This window comes from Balaenoptera borealis, assembly GCF_965194805.1.
Source record: "Balaenoptera borealis genome assembly, chromosome: 18".
Lineage (NCBI taxonomy): Eukaryota > Metazoa > Chordata > Mammalia > Artiodactyla > Balaenopteridae > Balaenoptera > Balaenoptera borealis.
The window spans coordinates 8,905,387-8,917,872 of NC_138877.1; the positions used below are offsets into that span (position 1 = coordinate 8,905,387).

The 12,486-nt window shown below is 38.2% G+C and overlaps 1 protein-coding gene across 1 annotated transcript in view; it reads left to right on the forward strand.

Moving 5' to 3' along the window:
* Positions 1 to 12,486, forward strand: part of B3GLCT (beta 3-glucosyltransferase) — a 115,594-nt gene that overhangs the window by 51,124 nt on the left and 51,984 nt on the right. The window contains exon 7 of the mRNA XM_082366312.1: positions 6,740 to 6,876. Within this exon, the coding sequence (XP_082222438.1) occupies positions 6,740 to 6,876 (137 nt within the window). The remainder of the gene's footprint in view (positions 1 to 6,739; positions 6,877 to 12,486) is intronic.

The following is a 12,486-nucleotide window of genomic DNA, read 5'->3' on the forward strand; positions in this document are numbered from 1 at the left end:
GGCATTTTTCACAGAACTAGAACAAAAAATTTCACAATTTGTATGGAAACACAAAAGACCCCAAATAGCCAAAGCAATCTTGAGAACGAAAAATGGAGCTGGAGGAATCAGGCTTCCTGACTTCAGACTATACTACAAAGCTACAGTAATCAAGACAGTATGGTACTGGCACAAAAACAGAAATATAGATCAATGGAACAGGATAGAAGGCCCAGAGATAAACGCACACACCTATGGCCACCTTATCTTTGATAAAGGAGGCAAGAATATACAGTGGAGAAAAGACAGCCTCTTCAATAAGTGGTGCTGGGAAAACTGGACAGGTACATGTAAAAGTATGAAATTAGAACACTCCCTAACACCATACACAAAAATAAACTCAAAATGGATTAAAGACCTAAATGTAAGGCCAGACACTATCAAACTCTTAGAGGAAAACATAGGCAGAACACTCTATGACGTAAATCACAGCAAGATCCTTTTTGACCCACCTGCTAGAGAAATGGAAATAAAAACAAAAATAAACAAATGGGACCTAATGAAACTTAAAAGCTTTTGCACAGCAAAGGAAACCATAAACAAGACCAAAAGACAACCCTCAGAATGGGAGAAAATATTTGCAAATGAAGCAACTGACAAAGGATTAATCTCCAAAATTTACAAGCAGCTCATGCAGCTCAATAACAAAAAAACAAACAACCCAATCCAAAAATGGGCAGAAGACCTAAATAGACATTTCTGCCAAGAAGATATACAGATTGCCAACAGACACATGAAAGAATGCTCAACATCATTAATCATTAGAGAAATGCAAATCAAAACTACAATGAGATATCATCTCACACCGGTCAGAATGGCCATCATCAAAAAATCTACAAACAATAAATGCTGGAGAGGGTTGGAGAAAAGGGAACCCTTTTGCACTGTTGGGGGGAATGTAAATTGATACAGCCACTATGGAGAACAGTATGGAGGTTCCTTAAAAAACTACAAATAGAACTACCATACGACCCAGCAATCTCACTACTGGGCATATACCCTGAGAAAACCATAATTCAAAAAGAGTCATGTACCAAAATGTTCATTGCAGCTCTATTTAGAATAGCCAGGACATGGAAGCAACCTAAGTGTCCATCATTGGATGAATGGATAAAGAAGATGTGGCACATATATACAATGGAATATTACTCAGGCATAAAAAGAAACGAAATTGAGATATTTGTAGTGAGGTGGATGGACCTAGAGTCTGTCATACAGAGTGAAGTAAGTCAGAAAGAGAAAAACAAATACCATATGCTAACACATATATATGGAATCTAAGGGAAAAAAAAAAAGGTCATGAAGAACCTAGGGGTAAGACGGGAATAAAGACACAGACCTACTAGAGAATGGACTTGAGGATATGGGGAGGGGGAAGGGTAAGCTGTGACAAAGTGAGAGAGTGGCATGGACATATATATACACTACCAAACATAAAATAGATAGCTATCGGGAAGCAGCCGCATAGCACAGGGAGATCAGCTCAGTGCTTTGTGACCACCTAGAGGGGTGGGATAGGGAGGGTGGGAGGGAGGGAGATGCAAGAGGGAAGAGATTTGGGAACATATGTGTATGTATAACTGATTCACTTTGTTATAAAGCAGAAACTAACACACCATTGTAAAGCAATTATACTCCAATAAAGATGTTAAAAAAAAAAGAAAAAAAAAGAAGCAATTACCATTAAAAGGGAGACGTTTAAGGGAAACATCAGGCGCTGTTAGAAGCACACAGCAGGGTATCAGACCGAATCTGGGAAGGTCATGACAGGAAGTGACATCTAATCTGAGCCCGTGGGATGAGTAGGAGTTAATAGGAGAGAGTGCTCTAAGCGGAGGGAACAATATTTGAGAAGGTCTGGAGGTGAGACAGTGTGCATCTTGGGTGAGAAGTTCACCGCTACTTTCATATTTTAACATTTTTATCTTGTGCAGATATGATGTTGCAGCTGGATCTTGTTTACCTCTAAGTTCCGTCTGAGCACTGAGCAGTGTTTAACACTTAGTAGGCGGTCAGTAAATATTTGCATGTGACTGAATAACTCTGTAACGTCCGCTGTCCTGCTGGGCTACGTTCAGTGTCTCTGGAGGTTTAGGGTTTAGAGGCAGCCCTGGAGTTACGTGGAGAGGAAATCAGGCTGTTCAGTTCTCTTGGAGCAGCCCAGGCTGCGCCCTGATCAACTTACGGAATTCTTTAAACGTGGAATAAGCAGAACTGGGTCCTTTCTGGGACCACTGGACACCTGGCCCACCCCTGTTCTGACGCCCACTCCAGAAGTGAGTCAGATTTAAGGAGGATGTGGAAAAGGAGCCGTGGCTTCTGGGTGCCCGCTTGGCTTGTTGATGTGGACACACAGAGTTCGGCAACAGCGATCATTAGGTTGAGTTCTCAAATGCTGGAAAGTTTGTCACTATAATAAAACCACTGGTCTTGATGTTTTTTTAAATGCTGGAAGGACCCATTCTGATTTCTCTTCATGCATTTGATTTCTGGGAAAGTACAGATATAATTGAATGAGAAGGTTGTTAGGTTAAAAGAATAATTCCTTCAAAGGAGAAAAGAATTATGAACGTGTCTCATCTAGTCTTTTCAGATGATATTGAGCAGCAGCTGTGTACTCGGTGCCGTATTTTATGTAAAACATTTGTTAGGCTTTTACGTTTGCCTTTGACTTGAGAAAAACTCCCAGATCTTTTTTAGGATGTAGGAGTTTTCGTCTCCTCCTAGTGTTCGTTTCACCTGGAGATTATTTTTTCCATTATCCATAGCTCTAATTCTGTACAGAAGATGGTGACTCACTGTACTTTTTAATGAAAATTGGAATGATAAATAAGTTCAAAGCAAGTTCATGAAAAGCAAGTACAGAGCCAGAGGTAAAATGAGATGCTTTCTTCTTCTTTTGTGAGCAATACCACGTGAAAAAAACATCTAGGATGCTTTGTTTCTTTTGAAACTAGCATTAGGGAATAAAAATTACATAATGTTGCAGTTAGCTCAAACCAGTGTGTTTTCTTCCCCCTACCATATGAAATTTTAGGAAAAAAGTATATAAGACAAACCTGGCTTTGATATTGACAGAGATAAATGACATTAAACTCATAATTATGTGTTAGAGTATCAGTTATTTTGTTGGATTCGGACATTTTTTCCTTTCAATATCATTTTGTCATTCTTACTAATGCAAATTTATGCTGTTATACAATATTTTAAATAAAAAACTTTAATCTTTATTAAAGTAGTTAATCTGTGTTAAATTGCCTTTCTAGGTGATTTCTATAAATTTCTGTATCTTATTGAAGTCTTTCTGTATCTTATTGAAGTCTTTCTGTTTTTTCCCCACAGTATGCTTTTAATATGTGTGTATTTGCTGAAATGTCTTTAATTTTTAATTTTTAATAGAGGTGATAACAGGAGTGCTAGCAAAGAGTAATTCTAACATACTAATAGAACGTTGAGTTATTCTTTTACAGTCTGTCTTGATTGTAATTGTCTTTATTAAGAAGGCATTAAGAAAATTATTAAGAAAGATGGGGGAGTGTCTCTTCACAGAATCTATATTAATTTCTCCCTTAGAGTAGTTTACAGTATAACCCCCCAAAAAATATTGAAAAACAATCTTATATACTAGATAATAGCTGAACTGCTATTAGTTGTTGAAACATAAAAACATGTTCTGCATAAATTTATGTCTGGAACAGGAGTTTATAATAGTGAAAGATTATTGAGAAAGGTGCTAAAATATACTGAAGTGTTTACTTTCTTTAAACAAGCTATATTTACATGGTGTGTTAAATGTGATGATTTTCATATTGGTTAATGTTTAGTTGTTTGATTTTTTAAAAAGATCGTGAATATTCTATCTCAAGCCAAGGCTATTTGCCTTATAATTACTTCTCTTGCTCAGTGGTGACTTAATATATCCATAAGGTGTCAGGAAGAAATCCTCGGGTGGAACTATGAACCTAGACACACAGTTGTGTTACTGGCTTTCACGTATGTTCATTTATGACTTGTTGCTGAATTGGCCCAAACTAAGACTCTGGGAGGTATTTGGAACACAACCATGAGCAGAAGAGGGCCCTGAGGAGACAGCACTGTATCCCTCCTACTTTTATTTTCTGATAAGGGATAGGGAGTGAGGGGGTGATGGTTGGGTAAGAGAGAAAATATACAAAACTTTTAGAACTTAGGGTACTTGAGTTAAATTATCTGCTGACATTTCTTTCATAGTTGCCTTTGAAAGCTCTCCCGGGCTTGCTGCGTCATTTAACACAAAACTAGGGGCACCTGGGACATTTAGGTATCCTGGGATACAGCAGTGAGCAAGATGGACAACATCCCTGGTCACAAGGAGAGGATAGTCTTTGGCAGGGGAGACAGGCAAACGTGAAACAATGTGTCAGATGGTAATAAGTGTTATGGGGAAAAACAAAGCAAAATAAGAGGGATGAAGGATAGATTGGGATGGGCTTACTTTTCTGTAGAGGGTGTTCAGGAAAAATCTCACAGATCAGGTCACATTTGAGCCAAGCGTGAAGGAACCGAGGGAGGGAGTTACGTGCTCCCTACTCCGATGTCCAGCCGCCTACTTGTCTACTAGGAGCCTCAAACTCAACTTGTTCAGAACTGAACTCTTCATGCCCCTTTTTAACCTCTTCCATCTTCAGTCTCCTGCATCTCAGAAATGGCATCACTGTCTATTTAGTTGCTCATATGAAAAAACCTGGGGCTGGTGATTGATTCCTCTTCCCCCTCAATCTCATGCTGGCACATTCAGTGGCGTCTCCCTCCAGGATACACCTCTCATCTATCTTCTCGCTGTGTTGAATACTATTACTCTGGTCCAGGCTACCGTCATCTCTTTCCTTGACCATGATTTAAGCATCCTAGCTGCTCTCCTGGTTTCCATTCTTGCCATCCCAATAATCCAGTATCTCTGTAATTCAGATCTTCTTGCTCACCTGCTCAAAAACTTCCTGTGGTTTCCCACTGCACCTAAGACAGTTTCATGAGGTGTCGCACTCCAGGTCAGCAGTAATTTTCTATCACTGTAAAGATGCTCCGTTCTTTCACTTCTCTTGTTTTTGTTGAAAAGTTAACTGTATGTCTTATTTTTGCTCCTTTGAAAGAAATGTGTACACCTCTCCCCCAAAATTACTTTCAAGATTTTCAACCAGCATTTGCCTACGTGGTTTTCTTTGTATGTCTCTTGATTAGAGTTTATAGAGCTTCTTGAATCTATGGCTTGATGACTTCTGTCAGTTTTTAAGAAGATTCTAAGCCTTGTGTTTCTTCAAATATTGATTGAGTTCCATTGTCTCTTCCTGTTCTGGGTTTTGAACATCATGTATTTTATTTATTTTTTTATTGAAGTATAGTTGATTTACAATGTTGTACCAATCTCTGCTGTACAGCAAAGTGACTCAGTTTTACACATACATACATTCTTTTTTTAAGTATTCTTTTCCATTATGGTATGCCAGGAGATTGGATATAGTTCCTGTGCTCTACAGTAAGACCTTGTTGTTTATCCATTCTAAATGTAATAGTTTGCATCTACCAACCCCAAATTCCCAGTCCATCCCTCTCCCTCCCCTCCTCCGCCTTGGCAACCACACGTCTGTTCTCTATGTCTGTGAGTCTGTTTCTGTTTCGTAGATAGGTTCATTTGTGCCATACTTTAGATTCCACATACAGGTGATATCATATGGTATTTGTCTTTCTATTTCTGACTTACTTCGCTTAGTTTGAGCATCATGTATTTTAGACCTTTCACTGTGTCCCATGTTGCACTTAAGCTCTTTTTTGTATGTTCCTCTGTTTTCTTTTTTGTGCATAAATGTGGATATTTTTTACTGACTTACCTTCCAGGTCACTATTCTCTCTTCTGTTTTGTCTAATATTCTCTGGAATTCCTTACTTGAGTTATTGCATTATTCAGTTTTAGAATTTCCATTTGACTCTTGTTTATAGATTCTAGTTCTTTGGTAAAAATGATCATCTTTTCATCTATTTTCTTAAACATATTAATTATATATTTTTTAAACTGCAAAACCTGGTTTATCTGTGAATCTCTATTTCTCATTTTTCTCTGTTATTGGTCTGGTCTTGTGCATTTAATATTCTTCTGGGTTGTAGACCTTGTCTGGGTAGGTCTATCTACAGACTGCCCTTACTTCTAGACCCTTTTCACCCTTTTCTGTCTCCCCACTATTGTGTAAGTTCTGTTCCCACCTGGCGTGGGATAAATGTTAATTGATAACAAATGATAATAAATGTTAATTGAATGAATGAATACATGAACAAAACAGGCACTGATTCTGGAAGGAATTTTTCAAATTCTTCTTTGCAAACCTCAGTGGGACATAAAGGAACACTGTTTTCTTCACATTAATAGTATTTTGATATGGAATATTCTATAAAATACCACTTTTATGTGTTTATAGTATAATGGTGACTAACCTAACATTTTGTTCATCCTGATGATCTGATCTTAAATTACTTTCTTTATAGACCAAGATTATGCTATATTCATTATCATATGAGTAATAATTATATTTTTGTTAAAATTCTTTAGAAATATATAATCTGTGCTTATTCTCTATCACCCAGGATATTTAACTAAAACTCATGATATCAATTTGTTTTTGGTCGTGCATGAAATGGCTTTTTCAAAAAATTTTATATCTTTATTTAACAGGAATGGTTTCTAGGAAAAGCATTACATGATGAAGAATCCACAATAATTCACCATTATGCCTTTTCCGAAAATCCTACAGTTTTTAAATATCCAGACTTTGCTGCTGGCTGGGCCCTTAGTATTCCACTGGTAAACAAGTAAGCATTTATTAGACTTTCTTTTCGTTTCGTTTTGTGTATGAATCCACTTTTATTTCGCCGAGTCTTGCGGCTGATGGATCTGAGTGGCCTTTTCAGCGGAGGCAGCGAGTGGTCGTGCAGGGAGACCCGCGGCGGGAGCTGGACACAGGCTCCATCACTCACTCAGCCCCTCAGACTCATGCTCAGCCGCTCTGTCCTTCCTCTTACTCACCTGCAAAATGAGGCGAGTGATCAACCGTGAGGCTGAGGGAGGGCCCACGAGTGCTCAGGACTCTGCAGCCAGAGGTGTGACCGCTGTTGTGAGCTCCAGGCGTGGCTCTGATTGTCAGTAAGGAAGTGAATCAGCAGCACACCTGGGCTTAGGGTGATGACTGGTTATGTGCGTGGATGTGTAGACGCGTTGAAACACGGGCTGGGCACGAGGCATACCTAGCTCTTGGTGTGATAATCACAGTAATGCTGTTTTCGATGAGAAAGGGGAAGATAAGTCGTAATTCAGGAGAAGCATGGCTGTTGACAGTCCTCTTAACCTAAGTAGTTCCGATTAATTGTGAGTTTTTGTTCTTTAGGGAATGGAAAGTTGATAGTGCAGTTGTGGTTTTTATATCTGCAAAGATGAAAATGTTTCTGTTATTTCTTACAGTAAGTGTCCTGTTTCTAGGGCTTGGAGTCCTGAAAAGCCTTTTAGCCCATTGTAGTAATAGAAGGTAGTAGATACTTTGTCATTTGTGGTTGCTGAAACTTCTGGACTGCTCCCTTGACATTTGAAAGTTCCTTACAGTGTAACGCGCTCCTTCCCAATGTAGATGCAAGTAGCAGAAAAGTATGCAGAGTGGGTGAAGGGAATATTGTTGCTGGAATTGGAAGCGGAGGTGGGTGGTTGGTTGGTGCAGGAGTTCGACGATGTTACTGAGGAGAGGCTGGATCTCCCTGTCTCTCCGGCTTAGTGCACAGCATCATTTCATCCTAAATCTGGTTTGCTTTGTGCTTTCAAGGCAGTAAGGGCTATGAACTTCTTTTTTTTTTTTTTTTTAAACATCTTTATTGAAGTATAATTGCCTTACAATGGTGTGTTAGCTTCTGCTTTATAACAAAGTGAATCAGTTATACATATACAATATGTTCCCATATCTCTTCCCTCTTGCATCTCCCTCCCTCCCACCCTCCCCATCCCACCCCTCTAGGTGGTCACAAAGCACCGAGCTGATCTCCCTGTGCTATGCGGCTGCTTCCCACTAGCTGTCTATTTTACATTTGGTAGTGTATATATGTCCATGACACTCTCTCACCCTGTCACATCTCACCCCACCCCCTCCCCATATCCTCAAGTCCATTCTCTAGTAGGTCTGTGTCTTTATTCCCGTCTTGCCACTAGGTTCTTCATGGCTTTTTTTTCCCTTAGATTCCGTATATATGTGTTAGCATATGGTATTTGTTTTTCTCTTTCTGACTTACTTCACTCTGTATGACAGACTCTAACTCCATCTACCTCATTACAAATACCTCCATTTCATTTCTTTTTATGGCTGAGTAATATTCCATTGTATATATGTGCCACATCTTCTTTATCCATTCATCTGTCGATGGACACTTAGGTTGCTTCCATGTCCTGGCTATTGTAAATAGAGCTGCAATGAACATTTTGGTACATGACTCTTTTTGACCTATGGTTTTCTCAGGGTATATGCCCAGTAGTGGGATTGCTGGATCGTATGGTAGTTCTATTTGTAGTTTTTTAAGGAACCTCCATACTGTTCTCCATAGTGGCTGTATCAATTTACATTCCCACCAACAGTACAAGAGAGTTCCCTTTCCTCCACACCCTCTCCAGCATTTATTGTTTCTAGATTTTTTGATGATGGCCATTCTGACCGGTGTGAGATGATATCTCATTGTAGTTTTGATTTGCATTTCTCTAATGATTAATGATGTTGAGCATTCTTTCATGTGTCTGTAGGCCATCTGTATATCTTCTTTGGAGAAATGTCTATTTAGGTCTTCTGCCCATTTTTGGATTGGGTTGTTCGTTTTTTTGTTATTGAGCTGCATGAGCTGCTTGTAAATCTTGGAGATTAATCCTTTGTCAGTTGCTTCATTTGCAAATATTTTCTCCCATTCTGATGGTTGTCTTTTGGTCTTGTTTATGGTTTCCTTTGCTGTGCAAAAGCTTTTAAGTTTCATTAGGTCCCATTTGTTTATTTGTGTTCTTATTTCCATTTCTCTGGGAGCTGGGTCAAAAAGAATCTTGCTGTGATGTATGTCATAGAGTGTTCTGCCTATGTTTTCCTCTAAGAGTTTGATAGTGTCTGGCCTTACACTTAGGTCTTTAATCCATTCTGAGTTTATTTTTGTGCATGGTGTCAGGGAGTGTTCTAATTTCATACTTTTACATGTACCTGTCCAATTTTCCCAGCACCACTTATTGAAGAGGCTGTCTTTTCTCCACTGTATATGCTTGCCTCCTTTATCAAAGATAAGGTGACCATATGTGCGTGGGTTTATCTCTGGGCTTTCTATCCTGTTCCATTGATTAATATTTCTGTTTTTGTGCCAGTACCAAACTGTCTTGATTACTGTAGCTTTGTAATACAGTCTGAAGTCAGGGAGCCTGATTCCCCCAGCTCCATTTTTCGTTCTCAAGATTGCTTTGGCTATTCGGGGTCTTTTGTGTTTCCATACAAATTGTGAAATTTTTTGTTCTAGTTCTGTGAAAAATGCCAGTGGTAGTTTGATAGGGATTGCATTGAATCTGTAGATTGCTTTGGGTAGTAGAGTCATTTTCACAATGTTGATTCTTCCAGTCCAGGAACATGGTATATCTTTCCATCTATTTGTATCATCTTTAATTTCTTTCATCAGTGTCTTATAATTTTCTGCATACAGGTCTTTTGTCTCCTTAGGTAGATTTATTCCTAGATATTTTATTCTTTTTGTTGCAATGGTAAACGGGAGTGTTTTCTTAATTTCACTTTCAGATTTTTCGTCATTAGTGTATAGAAATGCAAGAGATTTCTGTGCATTAATTTTGTATCCTGCTACTTTACCAAATTCATTGATTAGCTCTAGGAGTTTTCTGGTAGCATCTTTAGGATTCTCTATGTATAGTATCATGTCATCTGCAAACAGTGACAATTTTACTTCTTCTTTTCCGATTTGGATTCCTTTTATTTCTTTGTCTTCTCTGATTGCTGTGGCTAACACTTCCAAAACTATGTTGAATAATAGTGGTGAGAGTGGGCAACCTTGTCTTGTTCCTGATCTTAGTGGAAATGGTTTCAGTTTTTCACCATTGAGGACAATGTTGGCTGTGGGTTTGTCATATATGGCCTTTATTATGTTGAGGAAAGTTCCCTCTATGCCTACTTTCTGCAGGGCTTTTATCATAAATGGGTGTTGAATTTTGTCGAAAGCTTTCTCTGCATCTATTGAGATGATCATATGGTTTTTCTCCTTCAATTTGTTAATATGGTGTATCACATTGATTGATTTACGTATATTGAAGAATCCTTGCATTCCTGGGATAAACCCCACTTGATCATGGTGTATGATCCTTTTAATGTGCTGTTGGATTCTGTTTGCGAGTATTTTGTTGAGGATTTTTGCATCTATGTTCATCAGTGATATTGGCCTGTAGTTTTCTTTCTTTGTGACATCTTTGTCTGGTTTTGGTATCAGGGTGATGGTGGCCTCGTAGAATGAGTTTGGGAGTGTTCCTCCCTCTGCTATATTTTGGAAGAGTTTGAGAAGGATAGGTGTTAGCTATTCTCTAAATATTTGATAGAATTCACCTGTGAAGCCATCTGGTCCTGGGCTTTTGTTTGTTGGAAGGTTTTTAATCACAGTTTCAATTTCAGTGCTTGTGATTGGTCTGTTCATATTTTCTATTTCTTCCTGGTTCAGTCTCGGCAGTTTGTGCATTTCTAAGAATCTGTCCATTTCTTCCAGGTTGTCCATTTTATTGGCGTAGAGTTGCTTGTAGTAATCTCTCATGATCTTTTGTATTTCTGCAGTGTCAGTGGTTACTTCTCCTTTTTCATTTCTAATTCTATTGATTTGAGTCTTCTCCCTTTTTCTCTTGATGAGTCTGGCTAATGGTTTATCAATTTTGTTTATCTTCTCAAAGAACCAGCTTTTAGTTTTATTGATTTTTGCTATTGCTTCCTTCATTTCTTTTTCATTTATTTCTGACCTGATCTTTATGATTTCTTTCCTTCTGCTAGCTTTGGGGTTTTTTTGTTCTTCTTTCTCTAATTGCTTTAGGTGCAAGGTTAGGTTGTTTATTCGAGATGTTTCCTGTTTCTTGAGGTAGGCTTGTATTGCTATAAACTTCCCTCTTAGCACTGCTTTTGCTGCGTCCCATAGGTTTTGGGTCGTCGTATCTCCATTGTCATTTGTTTCTAGGTATTTTTTGATTTCCCCTTTGATTTCTTCAGTGATCACTTCGTTATTAAGTAGTGTATTGTGTAGCCTCCATGTGTTTGTAGTTTTTATAGATCTTTTCCTGTAATTGATATCTAGTCTCATAGCGTTGTGGTCAGAAAAGATACTTGATACGATTTCAATTTTGTTAAATTTACCAAGGCTTCATTTGTGACCCAAGATATGATCTATCCTGGAGAATGTTCCATGCGCACTTGAGAAAAATGTGTATTCTGTTGTTTTTGGGTGGAATGTCCTATAAATATCAATTAAGTCCATCTTGTTTAATGTATCATTTAAAGCTTGTGTTTCCTTATTTATTTTCATTTTGGATGATCTGTCCATTGGTGAAAGTGGGGTGTTAAAGTCCGCTACTATGATTGTGTTGCTGTTGATTTCCCCTTTTATGGCTGTTAGTATTTGCCTTATGTATTGAGGTGCTCCTATGTTGGGTGCATAAATATTTACAATTGTTATACCTTCCTCTTGGATCGATCCTTTGATCATTATATAGTGTCCTTCTTTGTCTATTGTAATAGTCTTTATTTTAAAGTCTATTTTGTCTGATATGAGAATTGCTACTCCAGCTTTCTTTTGATTTCCATTTGCATGAAATATCTTTTTCCATCCCCTCACTTTCAGTCTGTATGTGTCTCTAGGTCTGAAGTGGGTCTCTTGTAGACAGCATATATATGGGTCTTGTTTTTGTATCCATTCAGCCAGTCTGTGTCTTTTGGTGGGAGCATTTAATCCATTTACAATCAAGGTAATTATCGATATGTATGTTCCTGTTCCCATTTTCTTATATGTTTTGGGTTTGTTATTGTAGGTGTTTTCCTTCTCTTGTGTTTCTTGCCTAGAGAAGTTCCTTTAGCATTTGTTGTAAAGCTGGTTTGGTGGTGCTGAACTCTCTCAGCTTTTGCTTGTCTGTAAAGGTTTTAATTTCTCCATCACATCTGAATGAGATCCTTGCTGGGTAGAGTAATCTTGGTTGTAGGTTTTTCTCCTTCATCACTTTAATTATATCCTGCCACTCCCTTCTGGCTTGCAGAGTTTCTGCTGAAAGATCAGCTGTTAACCTTATGGGGATTCCCTTGTGTGTTATTTGTTGTTTTTCCCTTGCTGCTTTTAATATGTTTTCTTTATATTTAATTTTTGACAGTTTGATTAATATGTGTCTTGGCGTGT